General features: G+C 41.4%; 1 protein-coding gene across 1 annotated transcript; it reads right to left on the reverse strand.

Annotated features, from left to right (window-relative positions):
* Positions 1–4,088: 4,088 nt before the first annotated feature.
* On the reverse strand, positions 4,089–17,091 carry VNN1 (vanin 1). Its single transcript, XM_030556329.1, is given in 8 exon segments — positions 4,089–4,355; positions 4,647–4,817; positions 7,005–7,355; positions 7,357–7,379; positions 9,350–9,641; positions 10,781–10,973; positions 16,601–16,731; positions 16,805–17,091. Coding segments are annotated over 8 exon segments (1,473 nt in total). The 5' UTR covers positions 17,018–17,091; the 3' UTR covers positions 4,089–4,256.
* Positions 17,092–18,166: the final 1,075 nt, after the last annotated feature.

Consider the following 18,166-nt stretch of genomic DNA (forward strand, 5'->3'; position numbering starts at 1 on the left):
TTCAGGGGTATGGATTTTTCACACCTCTGGGTGACATAGTTATACCGATATAGCTCTGTAATGTAAACCTGGCCTTAGAGTTACTATTTCAATCACTGAATTCCCTTTGGGTGGTGCGAATGGCATGAATCCACAGACTCTTTCATTTCCCAAAAACTTCTCTTCGTAGTTTAAACCTCATTATTGCTCTGCTCTTACCACAATTTAAAACCCTTGATCTGTTAAGATTTAACAAAAAAAAAAGCAACCAAAAAACCTAGCTTCTCATTTCTTAACTTTTGTCTTTTCACAACACAGAATCTTTCCCCAGCTCCTTTTTAGGTTTGAATGGGAATATTGTACATACCCTGAAGTGACAGGCAGTCATAGAAGACAAAGTGTAGAACAACACCACACACACACACACACACACACACACACACACACAAAACATGGTTACATGGAGAGCATTTTTTGTCCCTCATAACAGCTCCTTACTCTTATCCATATCAAACTGATTTCCCCATGGATAGGTGGCTCACTTGATGGACTGTGCTGCTGGCCCACTGGCAAACCCGAGCCCAAATCTATGTTCTTGCACTGATGGACAGCATCATCTGTGGCCATGTTTACTTGTCTTGCACACATGCACACAGCCAGCAAAGCTGATGAGTTCTTCAGAACCTTTTGGAAAGCAGAGTTGGAATCAACGCTGGATTTTCTACTGCTAAATTAACTGAACCTGCATTGAGCTGTGCAATGGGTTGGAGAAAAAAAAAAAAGGACGAATGTCATTGTGGCAAAATCTAATAAAAAACATAATTATGTAAAATTATCATCAGCTTTAAAATAATTATCAGGTAGATCCCATCCTTGGACCCTCTGAAAAGTTAAATTCCATCTTTTTAAAGTATCTTCACTCCTTTAAGGCTGTGCACCTCCTGCTGTTCAAAGCCATCACATCACTCTAACAGAGTAAGCTTACAAGTGCAACAACAGCACTTAGAAAAAGTAGCCATAGCAATTACACGCCTGCTGAATCCTTGCTACATATAGCACCCAAATGACAGAGGAACACAAAACTTCCAAAGAACATGTCGTTCTGGTGCCACCTACTGACAAACCATTCAAAATGGCTCGTGATAACTCATGGAAATATGTCAGTTAATTTGAGTTATAAAAAAATATTTTAGGTTATATTTTGTATCATTTGTTTTGGAAATCTGCCATCCATATACTGTTAGGCCTGAAATCAGATGAGCTAACAACCAAACGTAATATTGTTACAAGCATTTTCATTGAACATTATTGAGCCATAATAGTTTAAAGAATAAAACTCACTCATGACAAAAGGAAAAGGGGAACAAAAACCAACATGGCAAATCCTGCCTGAAGCCGCCCCACTTTGTTTCCTTTCTAATATTTAATTGTTGAAATAATAGATTCATATGGCCTGAAGGGACATGAACAGGTCATTTTGTAGGGTGATCAGATGTCCTGATTTTATAAAGACAGTCCTAGTATTTGGGGCTTTGTCTTATATAAGCACTTATTACCACTACCATCACCCCTTCCCCTCCACACACACACACACACACACACACACACACACACACAGTCCCAGTTTTTCATACTTTCTGTCTGGTCACCCTATCAATTCCTCCTTGCACTGAGGTAGGACCATGTAAACCTAGACCATCCCTGACAGGTGTTTGTCCATCTTGTTCTTGAAAACCTTCAGTGATGGGGATTCCATAACCTCCCTTGGAAACCTATCCCAGAACTTAACTATCTTAATAGTTATAAAGTTTCTCCTAATATCTAACCTAAATCTAGCTTGCTGCAGATTAAGCCAATTACTTCTTGTCCTATTTTTAGTGGATGTGGAAAACAATTGATTGACATCCTTTTTATAACAGCCTTCATCATATTTGAAGGCTCCTCACAGGTCTCCCCTCAGTCTCCTTTTCTCAAGACTAAACGGGTTGAGTTTTTTTAACCTTCGCATAGGTCAGGTTTTCTAAACCTTTTATCATTTTGGTTGCTCTCCTCTGGACTCTATCCAATTTATCCTAGAGTGTGACACCCAAAACTGGACACCATACTCTAGATGAGCCCTCACCAGTGCAGTGCAGAGTGGGACAATTACCTCCCATGCCTTACATAGCAGACTCATTTTAATACTCTTCAGAATGATACTCCTTTTTGCAACTGCATCACATTTTTATCTGATATTCAGTTTGTGGTCCACTATAACTCCCGGATCCTTTTAAGCAGTATTACCACCTAGCTCATTATTTCTCATTTTTTTAGTTGTGCCTTCGATTTTTTTCTCTCCTAAGTGTAGCACTTTACACTTGTCTTTAATTAATTTCATTTTGTTGATTTCAGACAAATTCTCCAATTGGTCAAGGTCATTTTTAATTCTAATCCTATCCTCCAAAGTGCTTGCAAACCCTCTCAGCTTGGTGTCATGTGCACATTTTATAAACACATTCTCCACTTCATTATCCAAGTAATTAATGAAAATTGTGTTAGACTGCAATGGATACATCCCCATAGTTTGACAGCAAACTATTAATAAATACTCTGAGTATGGTCTTTCAACCAGTTGTGCACCCACTTTTTAGTAATTTCATTTAGACCACATTTTTCTAGTTCCTTATGAGAACGTCATGTAGGACTGCATTAGAAGTCTTATTGAAATCAAGATACAATGTGTCTACTGCTTCCTTCCTCTCCCCACTGGGCCAGTATCCCATCAAAGAAGGAAATTAGGTTGGTTTGGATGATTTGTTGTCCAGCTATACCGAAAGGACAGGCTACAGTTGATATGAATTTAATCAGGCAGCAGCTTTATTATTAGATGTCTGGGATTACTCAGCAGACAAAAGTGTACAGCGTAGGCAGTGTGATGTTCATTTACATAACTACCCAGGGCTATTACCAGTCCCCACTCTTTTAGTTTTTATCCAGGTCCTAGAGCCAACCCATGGCTTGGACCTTACTATCCACCCACCTCGTAGGAAGGTTAAGGTGGGCTACAAGAAAGGTGGGCTTGGTTGCTCCCTCACATACCAATCACAGGAGCCCTGAATCCCCCACTCACACACCTCCATTCCTTTAAGCAGCACCTCCTTTTTAAGTCCTTTACCAGGCTATTTTTCCAGTCACTGGAGACCTTCCCTATGGAGTAGCTGCATTGGACACCCAGCCCACACTTACAAAATGAGTTGTGACATATGGTCTAGCTCCCATTCCTCCTCACCATAATAGGTCCCTCCTGAAACCCCCACTTCATCTAAGCCAATATGGTAGTGAGGGAAAAATTCCTTCCCAGCCCCACCAAAAAGGAGTGACTAGTACAATGCCCACAGCAGGGGCTAACTAAACCTGATATTTGCCACTTCAAGCAAAAGGAGGGTGAGTGCTGTCTTGTTGTCTGGAGAAAGGGCTTCTAACACTCTGGCTTACAGTTTTTAAAACCTTCTGCCCTTATATTCCCAGGGGATGAGTCAGAGTCGCCAAGCTGACTCCCACCCATCTCTTCTTCTGGAGCAGGTAGCTGAGTCCAGGGAGTTCTGGCATTTCCAAAATTTGCTTTAAAGTTGGTAAAAAAAAAAAAACCCAAACAAACAAACAACGGCTTTTTTTTTTTTGGACCCAGGGATTTTCCCATAAAAACTAGTTAAAACTGAAAACAAAGGGCCTTAAATATAGTGCAACAGTTCAGAGAGCATGTGGGTATGGCACACAGAAGGTCATGGAGAAACTGCGAAAGGAAGGGGCTGTGGTAAGCATGGCGAGTGTTAGACTCACAATAAGAAGCACAGGAAGTGAGCAGGCCACATATCCTTGGGCAGCATGCTGGGAGGTTCTATTCCTTGCATTTGTGTGCCTTTCTATCTTGCATTTATTATGCAGGATCAGGCCTGTAGTTATTTTATTTATTAATCCCATAGTTATCTACAATTATAAAATATATAAGTATTTTGATATGCAGTTAACATAATGCTCAGCTTTTTGCATGCTAGAAAAAACAAATTCCAGAATCAGTGAGACAAAGGCAACTGCTATTCAATGGTGATAAAAGATAAATAGTCATAAAATAGTAGTCACAGCTGATTTATTTTGCAATATGTGATAGTAATGAAATAGTCTGCTGTATATTTACTAAACAAAGCACAATTATAACAGGAAACAACACACTGGTTATTGTTTAGGTTGATGATGCATTATGGGACATTGTTATTCTGAAATAATAATAATAAGTGTGGTTATGGTGGGTCCTTTTCATACCACCTCCCAAAAAGCGTCACTGTTAAAACTGGTTTAGATGTACCACTCTGACTGATCAAACGTCCATCACTTAATACCTAGTTAAAGAAGAAGATAATGAAATTACAACCATTAACAAAGCAGTAATATTACATGGTTAAATAGTTTGAGGAAACAGTTTAATTAAGTAAAGTCTTAGAACCATAACATACAAAGCCAAATTGCTTTCTGAGGCCAATTGCTAAACCAAAAGAGTACCCAATACGTTTCCCCCTCAATTATTCAAAAGTTTGTCTTAGCTTTGTTTTGACTTTGTTGCAATATTTTGTTACTTTTTCCTATGAGCCCCTGAGAAGCTAGTTTGAAGCAGCTGAAAGACATTCTCCTACCTGAAATTCGCCAGGCGCCAACTGAACCCCACTGAGCAAGACTTCTGGGAAGACGTAACTAGTGCCAAATGTACCGCTGAGAGAGAATGCTTCAAACCTGGTGTGAGCAGTAGCCACTGGCTGCCCACAGGTTTTCAAGTCTGTGCTTTTACACTTCAGTAGTGTGCATATCTATGGGAAAGAGAAAAGGAACACGCATTTAGAAGAACCATTTCACTAACAGTAAAATTTGACTTTATTTTCCTCAAGACCAGATGGTACCAACTCAGCTCAATTCTTATGCCAACGATGCACTAAGTTAGTGCATCAGGAACAACTTTTTGGATCAAAAAGTTTCCTGCTCTCCAGCTCCTCTCCCCAGCATCTCTCTCCACACTGCTCTCTGCTCCCTCACGTAGTGCATACAAAGGCAGTGGTTTCTCTCTACCAGCTGGATTTGGCCTAGTAGCCTTTCCAGATCCACCCACCCACTAGAAACCTCTGCTCCTGCTTGACACTTTGTCCCCATTCCTTTGTCTTATTCCACCCTAGACTGTTCCAGTTTTCTATATTGTAGGCACTGACTCCATGGGTGCTCTGGGGCTGGCGCAACCACAGAAAAAAATAGTGGGTGCTCAGTACCCACCAGCCATAACTGTTTGGTGGTTGAGAGATGGGCTTGGGGCAGAGTAAGGGCAGTGAGCAGGAAAGGGTCCAGGGAGGGGGCTGAGCAGAGATGGGAACAGGCAGAGTAAGGGCAGGACCTAAGGGGAGGAGGCAGAGCAAGGGTAGGGCCTTGTGAGAGGGGGGCAAAGCACGGGCAGGAAGAGGCAGAGTGAGGACAGGGCCTTGGGGGAAGGGGCAGAGTGGGAACTGGACCTCGGGGAAAAATGAAGGTGGAGAACCCCAGAGAAAACTAAAAGTCAGCACCTTTGGCCTGGACCCTTTTTATGCTCTCCCTAAGAGCCACCTCAAGAGTTTCCACTTGTTCTTTCCCACTCCTCCATCGAAAAGTTGACTTTTTACCAATAAAACTAAAACAAATTATTTGATGGAGAGCTCAGACAATCTTATATACATTATTAGCAACAAAAATCATTTAGTGGCCTGGCTGGTGGTCTATCAGAAGTTAATTTGGATGTCTCCATCCAATCCTTGGTGGATAGGTGTCTACGTAATAAAGCCAGCACCACAACTGACACCCTTGTGCTAGCCATCTCAGCAGAGATGCCAAAGTTGGAATGAGTACAGAGACTGACTTAGCCTTTTATTCCCAGAGACAATCCCTCCAGACTGGGGTTCATGAGTCTCAGAGGGGAACATGAGGTAGCATAAACTGCTGTAGCTTGTTTATGGAGAAAAAAAGACTTGGTCCACAGCACTGGACATTCAGCAAGAACTAAAATAATTTTATCAAGTGGATCGAACAAGAACTTTGATTCCATCAAAGTGACATTTTGAAAATGTATCAAAGGAGATATAGGTTGGCTAAAACATCAAGACACATAATGGGATTATAATCTGTGACAACTGGTAAGGAAAGTGGTTGGTGATAGATAGACGAAAGTAAATCTAAAACGAACCTGTCAGTAATTAGCCAATGCAACAGATTTGCTCAAAAAAGCAAAGGACAGTCCATATTATGTAATGTGACTAAACAAATGAATATTTCCAGCAAGATGGCATTTAATGGTAATCACAGTCTTTCCCAATGTGTTGGTTAACAGAGGAAAACCTTGGACATTTCCCATAAAACTTTGATACTTTATATATGCTTCATTGATATGACATGGCAAATAAGAAAAAATTCAATCTTTGTGAACTCAGCTGAGTAAAACGTCTTGTACAATTGAATGCATTAACTGATATTTTAAAACATAATCATCAGATAAGATCAACTGTGATGAAAGAGACAGAAAAAGATTGTTGCATTCCAATTTTCAAAGTCTCTAGCAGCATCTTAGACATCTTTCTGCTACTTACCATCCTGAAGTCTGTCTTTAAAACAGCATAGTGGACAATGCAAATGGTGAAGTGAATGGGAGTGGGGGAGGAAGAGAGAGAAAGAGGTGAAGAATATAAAGATCCATTATATTGTGGAATAATTTATTACCATATAGATCAAGTCCCTCTTTTCCACATGAACTCTGAGTTGGTACCCAGGGCCATTCCAAGACTTGCTACTTTTGGCATGAAGGGCAAGCAGACTCATTAGAAATTACAGGATCAATTCATCACTAGCAACCAAAGGGCCATGCAGGGGAGCATGAGAAAACACCATTGTCCCTTTTTTCTCCCAGGATCCAAAAGCATCTCCCATGCAAAGTCTCATAAACATATATATGAAGTATTCCACATGTCCCCAAAAGTAAGCTTTACCTGCAAATAGTATTCTCCTTCAACAACATGGAGGCCATCAAAAGCACCCAGCACATAAACTTCATCTTCTTGCTTCTCCGTCATTCTGTAGCTAAGATGACAGCAAAGGTCTTTCTGGCAAACTGTACGATTTCCTTCAGGCTTGGTGAGTTCAGTGAAGGTGAACTTATCAAAGAAAATGACTCCACTGAAATTACGGTCATCTGGTGAGAATCGTTTGACACTTGTGGCATATGCTCTCCAGTTAACAGCAGAAGGGTAGGTAGGAGAAAGACGAGGTAGTGAACTCAGTTCCGCAACCAGGAGGTGACCGTCCTCTGTTTCCATATTGTAATGAAAATGCCCTGGGTCCATCAGGTGCATAGATACCACTCCCTGTGAGTGACAGGCAGAATTTCAGTCCAAATAATCAGCCATTGAATGATATTGTCCTTCATTTTTCCCAATGCTGTTTTATTCTATGATGGTGTTTAGAACATTACCAAAAATTAACCTCCCAAATTAAATCTTTAAGAACTCAAGTCTTTTCTTACAATTCCTAGAGAAAGGACAGGGTGCATTAGGGTGACCAGATATCAAGTGTGAAAAACTGGGACAGGGTGGGGGTTAATAGGTGCCCATACAAGACAAAACCCCAAATATTGGGATTGTCCCTATAAAACTGGGACATCTGGTCATCCTAGGGTGCATGGCTTTCTTACTGAGACAATGGGCCAGATTCGCCACTGCGGCTGAGATCTCCTCAGCACAACAGAAGAGGGATGGGCATGGCAGCATGAAGTGCTGTCAGGAATCCAATTCTGGCTCCCTGATTCTCTGCTCAGCTTGACCCCACTGCAGAACAGAGCAGCTTGAGGGCTGCTCTGACCTATGCTAGCTGATGTCAAACCCAAAAGGGCCAACCACCAGCCAAGAACAGCCAGAGATCAACACACTCACCCTACAGCCCTATCCCAGGGCTGGGACGGGGATGGCATAGGAGCTGGCTGTGTTGGCTTTATCCCAGTTGAGAACTGCACATTAGGGGAATCTGGCTGACCAGATAAAGCCAAATCCTGGTGAGAGACTGGACCATTTATTAGCGTATTGGATTCCATGCCACACCTGTATACTTTCCTGAAGCTCTTCACCTCTACCAATCGAATGATCATGAGGGACAAAATATCAGATGTTCTCAGCATGACACTCCCGTCAGCACTGTGTAAGAGTTTCTATGCAAGGGATGAATCCTATGACAAGCATACCATATTCATAGAATTTAAGACCAGAAGGCACTATTATTATCACCATCTAGTCTGAGGTCCTTCAAAGCATAGGTCTTAGGACTTCCATTCTTTAATTCCTGCTTCAAGTCCATCAGCTGGGGATGAAGAAGAGCATACCTTCTTGAAATCATCTAATCTTGATTTAAAGATTTCCAGTGATGGAGAATCCATCAGAATCCTTGGTAAATTGTTCCAATGGTTAATCACCCTCACAGTTAAAAAATTGTCCTCATTTCTAGCCTGAATTTGTCAAGCTTCAACTTCCACCCTTTTGATCTGGTTACCTTTATCTGCTAGATTGATAAGCCCTCGTATCACAGATGAGGGCAAGACTGGGAGACATCCCTTCTATTTCAGACAATGTGAATATGATCAGTGACCCAACCCTGAAATTGTGCAAGCATGAGATCTAATAGGTTTCAAAATATAAATGTGATCCTTGGCTAAAAGGTCATATTCCATCTGCTTAGTTCTCAGAAACACAAAGTCACATTCTTTTAAAAGAAGTGGGTGAAGAACAGTGCTCCTTTGACAGCCCTGACAACTTGGTTCTAAGGGTCTGAACATTGCTGAATGGTGCTACAAACTAGTCTTGCATTTGGTTAGTATAAATGGAATCTTGCATGCTGGTTTTCATTTATTATCCAGTGTTATGACTGTATTTTATAGTAGTCCAAAATGAGTCTTGTTCTTTAGCTGTTGAAAACTTTGTATGAACTAGTGGAACTAGAGAGCATTTGAGGGTGACACATATTGAAAAAGGAGATAGAAGAGGACTGTTTATCAGCAAAAAGCTAGATTTAACAGCTCAGGAAAGCCAAGCAAAGTAGCTGCAAGATTTTGTTCATACATAGCAAGTCAGTAAAAAGAACTAAGGAAGTTCCTGAGAAGCTAGGAAGGGGAGAAGAAAAAAAAACAACACAGTAAGTTTTGCTGTGCCCTCTAGGAATGAGGTTATCACAGGGGTTTTTGGCTTCAGTGGAAATATATTATGCAGCATCAAACAATCCCAGAGAAGAGATAGAGCCTAAAGATCCAGAATTACAAAGATTATTTACCTTGCCCCAAACAGCAAATTACCTGTCATAGCCAGGCTGGTGTTATGTGTATCAGCTGCAAGTAAATTGACACCCATCCCCATAGCCCAGGCGGAGTGGAATTCAATAGCAGTCAAATGTGGTAGGACATTCATCCAAGCAGTGGGAAACAGCACAGTATCCACATGTAATTTGCTCACCACAGTCACAGCTGGGTCATGAAAAAGTATGTCAAAGCAAGTGAAAATGCCGAACTTTCCAAAAGATGTGTTGAAAGTGACAATCTCTGGCTCCTTGGGGGAATCAAACTGCGTTTCTGACATAAAGAGATTATACTGACAAAACATAGGAAAAAAAACTGTTAAAAGGCACCTAATGCAATAGCCTGGAAACATTTTATAAAACTGCTAAAGGTGACCTGCATTATTGAAAAAAAAAAAAAAATTCTAAAAGCCTTCATATTGAACATGTAAAGGTACATCTACACGGCAATAAAAAACCCATGGCACCAAGTCTCAGAGGCTGGGTTAGCTGGCTTGGGCTCACGAAGTTTGGGCTGTGGGAGAAAAATGGCAGCATAGACATTTGGGCTTGGGCTGGAGCCTAGGCCAGAAACCCCACAAGGGGAGGGATCTCAGAGCCCAATCTGAACATCTGCAATTTTTGGCCTCACAGCCTGAGTCCAAGTCATCTGATTTGGTCCAACCCTGCGGCCATAATTCAGATCTTTTATTGCAGTGTAAACATACCCTAAGTTTCCAAGTCCACTCGAATAATTGGTTGAGTGAAAGCCTGATCTAACATGCTACTCAATGGTATTTCTCAGTTTATTATGTGATAACTTTTGAACACCACACTAGATCAACTCCAAAATTTCAGGGGATGTTCTAGGCACCAGTGGTCAGAACTCTATTGATTTTGGTGAAAATCAGGAAAACTAGAAGGAGATAAAGGGAGATATATGGTTAGCAAAGCTGGCAGCTTTAACCAAGGTTTCAGAGTAGCAGCCATGTTAGTCTGTATCCGCCAAAAGAACAGAAGTTCTTGTGGCACCTTAGAGACTAGCAAATTTATTTGAGCATAAAACTTTCGTGGGCTACAGCTTATGCTCAATAAATTTGTAGTCTCTAAGGTGCCACAAGTACTCCAGCTTTAACCAAGTTTGCTATTGTTTGTAGATCAAAGAACTGGTTGATGACAGCCATTAACACCTTCCAGCATAGCAAGCACTCTTCTGCCCCCATCCCATTTCAACTAATCCTCCCAATGCAGTTTAAAAAATGAAGTGAGGTTTTTTTACCCATGAAAGGTTTATGCCCAAATAAATTTGTTAGTCTTTAAGGTGCCAACAGACCCCTGGTTGTTTTATAGATATAGACTAACACGGCTACCCCCTGATATTTAAAAATGTTGACATCTTGAGAGATTCCTCTCCCAGACTGACAGAAAAGAACAGTATCATGTTATTTCTTACCTTGTGATAGCGTGCCACTAATTTTCCTTCTGAGTCAAAGACAACATTAGTATTGTATTGGTAGTGTCCATTGCTGGGGCACTTGGGATCACTGGAATTACATGGCTTCTTGTCTCCAATATTGGCAACCACATAGATAGAGTTGTTTCTTGCCATGCAGCTGAGCCTTTCCTGCACTGCTGCAGGAGCAAATCTAGCTCATTTTTGGCAAAAGGAAGATACACAAAACAAAATATAGACCAGGATCAAACTAAATTCAAAGCTGAAAAAATGAGAAAATAGGCTTCAAAGTTATTTTAATGGAACACTGGCATTTAGAGGAGCAGCTGAGTACTAGAAGGCCTTCCGACAGATATTGCTTATTTTTTAACCCTGCAATTGGAGCTGTGCAGGCTTGCTATCAGAATTCATGGACAGCTTCTTGACCTCAGTGGACTTCTGCATGGGTGGAAGGGTCTGTCCTCAGTGATCCTATAGCAGGATTGAGGCCTTAGAATGTCAGTTGCGTGGAACAGGGTGCGCATCTCCCTAGGTATTTGTACAGCACCTACCATGATTGCCTGAAACTGGACAGGGGCTATTACCGTAGAGCGGAACGTAGCATGGATTTTTCAGGTCAATTTGAAACAAAATCAATTTTTTCCTAAATTTGTCATCAAATTGAAAAAAAATAAAACCAGTTTTCAAATAGTTATGTTTTTGATTCATTTTGAGTGGACTCAAAATTAATTTTTAGTTTTATATTTCGATTCAGACGTTGGGGTGTTTTCATCGTGTATGCATGTGTGTGTTGTAAATTGGCCAAATTTTAATTTATTTTGAAATGAAAAGTAGGAATGAAGCATTTTGACTTTATCAAAACAATTCGTGTTTTTCTTAGCTGTAACTATTTGTCAAGTTTGTGAATAGTTTCAGAGTACCAAAAAATGCATTTTTTCAACAAAATCTACTTGCTGAAAAAAATTTTCTCTCAACTTTGTATTACAGTATAATTATTTAACACTAAGAAATGCATTTTGAATCCCTCTCCTTGACATGCTTTTTGTTTAATGGGAAGGAATGGAGGAGTAGGGCCTGCTTTCTTTATTCTTCACGGCTCCCCCAGACAGTGCACCTCTCTTCACATATATGATCATAGGCTGTTTTTTACGATGATCTTCAAAACATCAGCAGCAACCTTTACCTGTCACTATAAATATAATGGATTATAAAAAACAATTAAAACTATAGCCAAGATGATGGCTCATGGGGCAGAGTTCAAGTGCTACTCTGTGTCAGCAGCGCCAGTAGGAGAGAGCTGTAGTAGCAGCATGGAGAAGCTGATCCTCAGCACAGATGCCCTAGAACTGTGCAAATGCTCTGAGTTTTCCTCATGAATCTTGGGACACATGCAGGATTGAAATATCATGCTCCTTACCCCTTCAGCAGGCTGACAACAACAGACTTGAGAGGTCAATATCTGGGAACACTATCATCTATTACTTGGTGTCATTCCAGAGCCTAGGGGATGGTAGAATCCCATAAACCTTCATCTTTAAAAGTCTCGTCTTTCATGCAATGAGGACAGAAACGCATGTAAATTATACACAAGGCTATCTGGCTCTATAAGGAGCCTGTATTTTACAAATTGGATTTAAGAGAGATCCTATGTAAACTAATACAAATATTAATCCTTTCACAAATATTCTAATTCATTTAGAGGCATGGCTTACATACCAAAAGGCATACTGTCTGCTCCTACAAACAAAAAAGTTAGTTAAAAACCAGTTAAAGATGGTTAAGACCAACACACAGCCATACAAAACCTTGAAAGCAATGAAAGCTCCAGTTAAATTGTATTTAATACACTGTATCCCTCACCACACATACAGCACTTTCACTGGGACCGTCAATCAGCTGACAGGGGTACAATCATACCCGAACACTCACGGGCAACATATGTGGGTGGCTAGCGTAAGCCACTGCCCATGCCACTGTGGCCACTCTGCTACTTCTAGATCAGGAGCTCAAGCCGAGCTAGCACATATGAGCAAAATAGAGACAATGGATTTCAGGAAGGCGGATTTTGGTAAGCTCAGAGAGCTGATAGGTAAGGTCCCAAGGGAATCAAGACTGAGGGGAAAAACACCTGAGGAGAGTTGGCAGTTTCTCAAAGGGACGCTACTAAGGGCCCAAAAGCAAGCTATTCCGATGGTTAGGAAAGATAGAAAATGTGGCAAAAGACCACCTTGGCTTAACCACGAGATCTTGCGTGACCTACAAAATAAAAAGGCGTCATATAAAAAATGGAAACTAGGTCAGATTACAAAGGATAAATATAGGCAAATAACACAGGAATGCAGCGGCAAGATTAGAAAGGCAAAGGCACAAAATGAGCTCAAACTAGCTATGGGAATAAAGGGAAACAAGAAGACTTTTTATCAATACATTAGAAGCAAGAGGAAGACCAAGGACAGGGTAGGCCCACTGCTCAGTGAGGAGGGGGAAACAGTAACGGGAGACTTGGAAATGGCAGAGATGCTTAATGACTTCTTTGTTTCGGTCTTCACTGAGAAGTCTGAAGGAATGTCTAATATAGTGAATGCTTACGGGAAGAGGGTAGGTTTAGAAGATAAAATAAAAAAGAGCAAGTAAAAAATCACTTAGAAAGTTAGATGTCTGCAAGTCACCAGGGCCTGATGAAATGCATCCTAGAATACTCAAGGAGTTAATAGAGGAGGTATCTGAGCCTCTAGCTATTATCTTTGGGAAATCATGGGAGACGGGGGAGATTCCAGAAGACTAGAAGGGGGCAAATATAGTGCCCATCTATAAAAAGGGAAATAAAACAACCCAGGAAACTACAGACCAGTTAGTTTAACTTCTGTGCCAGGGAAGATAATGGAGCAGATAATTAAAGAAATCATCTGCGAACACTTGGAAGGTGGTAAGGTGATAGGGAATAGCCAGCATGGATTTGCAAAGAACAAATAGTGTCAAACTAATCCGATAGCATTCTTTGATAGGATAACGAGCCTTGTGGATAAGGGAGAAGTGGTGGATGTGATATACCTAGACTTTAGTAAGGCATTTGATACGGTCTCACATGATATTCTTATAGATAAACTAGGAAAGTACAATTTAGATGGGGCTACTATAAGGTGGGTGCATAACTGGTTGGATAACTGTACTCAGAGAGTAGTTATTAATGGCTCCCAATCCTGCTGGAAAGGTATAACAAGTGGGGTTCCGTAGGGGTCTGTTTTGGGACCGGCTCTGTTCAATATCTTCATCAACGATTTAGATGTTGGTATAGAAAGTACGCTTATTAAGTTTGCGGACGATGCCAAACTGGGAAGGATTGCAACTGCTTTGGAGGAAAGGGTCAAAATTCAAAACGATCTGGACAAATTGGAGAAATGGTCTGAGGTAAACAGGATGATGTTCAATAAAGATAAATGCAAAGTGCTCCACTTAGGAAGGAACAATCAGTTCACACATACAGAATGGGAGGATACTGTCTAGGAAGGAGTATGGCAGAAAGAGATCTAGGGGTCATAGTGGACCACAAGCTTAATATGAGTCAACAGTGTGATACTGTTGCAAAAAAAGCAAATGTGATTCTGGGATGCATTAACAGGTGTGTTGTAAACAAGACACGAGAAGTCATTCTTCCGCTTTACTCTGCGCTGGTTAGGCCTCAACTGGAATATTGTGTCCAGTTCTGGGCACCGCATTTCAAGAAAGATGTGGAGAAACTGGAGGGGGTCCAGAGAAGAGCAACAAGAATGATTAAAGGTCTTGAGAACATGACCTATGAAGGAAGGCTGAAGGAATTGGGTTTGTTTAGTTTGGAAAAGAGAAGACTGAGAGGGGACATGATAGCAGTTTTCAGGTATCTAAAAGGGTGTTATCAGGAGGAGGGAGAAAACTTTTTCACCTTAGCCTCCAATGATAGAACAAGAAGCAATAGGTTTAACTGCAGCAAGGGAGATTTAGGTTGGACATTAGGAAAAAGTTCCTGTCAGGGTAGTTAAACACTGGAATAGATTGCCTAGGGAAGTTGTGGAATCTCCATCTCTGGAGATATTTAAGAGTAGGTTAAATAAATGTCTATTAGGGATGGTCTAGACAGTATTTGGTCCTGCCATGAGGGCAGGGGACTGGACTCGATGACCTCTTGAGGTCCCTTCCAGTTCTAGAGTCTATGTCTGTCTTCCTGCAGTGGGAAGCATGCTATCAGCTTCTGTGCTGACATAGCCTAAGAAACTCCACCCCATATGCATGAGTCTCATACATCTCCAACATGCTCAGTAACCCATCCCCCACACACTCCATTCCTCACAATTGAATATAATGCAAACTTTTAACTCTGACTTCAGTAACGTAGACTTTGGCAAGCTGATGTGTGTTACTTTTCCATGGAGAAGTTATTGTTATTGTTATTTTGACCCTGTTACTTCCCCTCCTCTACTAGTTCCCCCTTCTACACGAATAAGTACACATCTTTTATACATACCTCTAAAGCTCTTCATACCTTCCCCCCACCCAAAAAGCTCCATATTTGCACTTGTATCTTATGTTACCCCTTTGCCTCCTCTGTTCCACCAACAATGCTAGTTCTGATAACCCATGTTATCTGCTTCTCCTACAAGCATTTTTCCATGCTGCCTCTTATGCCCAGTACCTTGGCTGACCTAGTTTGTAACGCCATTACTCTGTCTTCCTTGAAATCCCTCTTCTACCAGAGTAAATTGCCAAGAATACCTTTATAAACAAACAAATCCTGAAAACTGTACCTGCAGTTTGCCAATGCAGCTCTGTGTTCCCATCACAGTTACAGTTATTCTTCCCTCCTCCATTCCCTCAGCCTGTTACGCACTTGTGCCTTGTCTTAACTTAGGGTGAAAAACCTGTTTGGGGCAGGGAGAAGCTCTTACTGAGGGCCCTGATCTGATTGGTGCCTCTAGGTGCTATAAGTAATGATAAAGCTATCAACTAAACTTCCTGCAGCACATTGATGTTCTTTAGAAATCTCCCATCCAGCTACTCCCCATGCTGCATCTCCATCACGTGGTAATCTCTGATAAACTCACATATAAATTGTGTTCAGAAAAATATACAAAAAAGATTAGAACGGGAATTGGCAAATTCTACCCCAGAATCTTCTCCAAACATACTAATGATGTTACCTCATAACCTTTCACCCAGAGTTGTGCATTGCTGCTCAACTATGGAGTTCATCTTGATAACTACCTGCATAGGTGCTGACTCTGTGGGTGCTTCATGGCTGGAGAACCCACGGAAAAAAAATAGTGGGTGCAGCCTCCCACGATCAGCTCCTCCCCCAGCAGCTCCTGCCAGCCAGCGGGCCCCACCAATCAGCTGCTTCCCGCTCCCTGCCAGTGCCAGTGATTAGCCATTCAGCAGCATGGAGGAGATGCTGGGGAAGGGAGAGGACGAGGGCAGGGTGCACTCCGGGGAGGGGCAGAACAGGGGAGGAATTGATGGGGTGGTGGTGGAGCGGGGAAGGAAGTGGCAGAGTAGGGGGCTCGGGGAAGGGGTGGAGTGGGGATGGGGCATGGGGTGGAGCAGGGGTCAAGCACCTCCGGCAACTCAGAAAGATGGTGCCTCTGACTGCCTGGTTGATAAAATGCTTATCATTAGCTGAATTGTCTGTTCAGTTAGTCAGAACATTGTAGACATAAGGTTATTTAACTGTTGTGTACGATAATCTCGGAGGCAAATTCAAAAGACCTCTCAGGTCTTTTGCATTTCTCATTAATCCACTTCTCTTCGGACCATTAACACAGTATTTGAAAGATACTGCATAAGGGATACCTTTCAGGATCAGTGCATGGAATCCAGTTTACTTGTGGATCTGGGATGTCTTCAAGATAGGGGAAAATGGTGTCTCTTTTGAAGACCCAGCCATAAATGCCATCTTCAGGAGTCACAATGATGTGTGCACCCTGAAACAACAGCTAAATTAAGCACTTGCCCCCAGGAACAAAGCAAATAACCAAGAAAATCAAGAGTCAATACCTGTTGGGCTGCTGCTTTGATGGCCCCTTCCAAAACATCCATATTTTTGTTCATTAGTGTCAAAGCATCTTCAGATGAAACAGGTCTCCCAGTGACATTTGGCAATATAACAGAGTGCTCATACACTGCTGCAATGTAGCTGTCCAAGGCAAAGGCCTGAAGGATTGAGAGTATAAAAACTGTAGCATATACGTGAGGCTGGAACACGATCATTGCTGAAGCTCAGTGGTAAATGGAAAACAGAGCAAGTTTCTGAAAGATAAGGAGAAAAGAAGACAGGTGGCAAAGTCCAGCTTTCTTCTTAGTTTACTTTGGCAACAATTCTCTGTGAAATTGTCTGGGAAAACAACATTGTGCAATAAGATTACCACAGCTAAAAAAAACATATTACAACAACAAACCATCTACATAATTAAACAGGGAAGTGATATTCACTGAATCACTGACATGAGAATAACTGTGCCAAAGGAACACTAAATGACATCTGTCTAGAAATAGTGGCCCATATTTTGCTTTGCTATAACTTGCAATTCCATTGACTTCAGTAGATTTGTGCAGAATAGAATTTGTGCCAGGTTTGTACTTTGTGTCCAGTCCAACTCTCATTAAGGCTGATACTAGACAAACGTGTGCAGTTCACACAGGTAGTAGTTTGAATTGTATATTGTCTTGTCTTTTGTACCAGCTGTCCTCAGAATAATCATTAACACACCATTATGTAAAGTGACAAGGAAGGCCACAGAATGCATCTCAGAACTGATCCAAGAATACAGAGTGGTCAGGATCCCAAATTGACCTAGAGTAGCCAACATTTGAACAATAATTTATGCTGCTCTTTTAAACATAGCTGGGGAACTTAAATACATCTTTAACCAAATCCAGCTCACCTTGCTCACGTGAGGAGTCCCAGTGAGCAAAATGAAGAGAGTTTGTCCTCTTTAGTTTTGTTTACACTAGGGCAGCTAAACCTACAAGGAATGACTGCAGAGACCAAAGTTCAGCCTCTGCTTTGGCTAGAGCAGGTAAAGACATTTTCTGACAAATAGTTTTCCTTTGGAAAATGCTGTTTCAACAAAATCCCACTGGAATATGTTGATTCCACTGAAACTAGCAACAAAATCAGTCAGGCAAACTGACTGACTAGTTTGCCCTGCCTGGTTTCTTGCCAGCCTGCCTGCCAGCTGGCCAGGCTTCTGGCAGTCTGCTCAGTTCCCAGGATCCCCCTTTAATGGGTTGTCTGGGTGGCCAGCTCCCTGGCTGGTTTTCTCCCTTCCCAGAATTAAAAAAAAAAAAAAGCAAAAAGCTGTTCTGTGCAAAAATGTTCCATTTCCAACTTCTTGTTCCAATTCAAAATGAATTTTT

This window comes from Gopherus evgoodei, chromosome 3 (genome assembly GCF_007399415.2).
Source record: "Gopherus evgoodei ecotype Sinaloan lineage chromosome 3, rGopEvg1_v1.p, whole genome shotgun sequence".
Classification (NCBI taxonomy): Eukaryota; Metazoa; Chordata; order Testudines; family Testudinidae; genus Gopherus; species Gopherus evgoodei.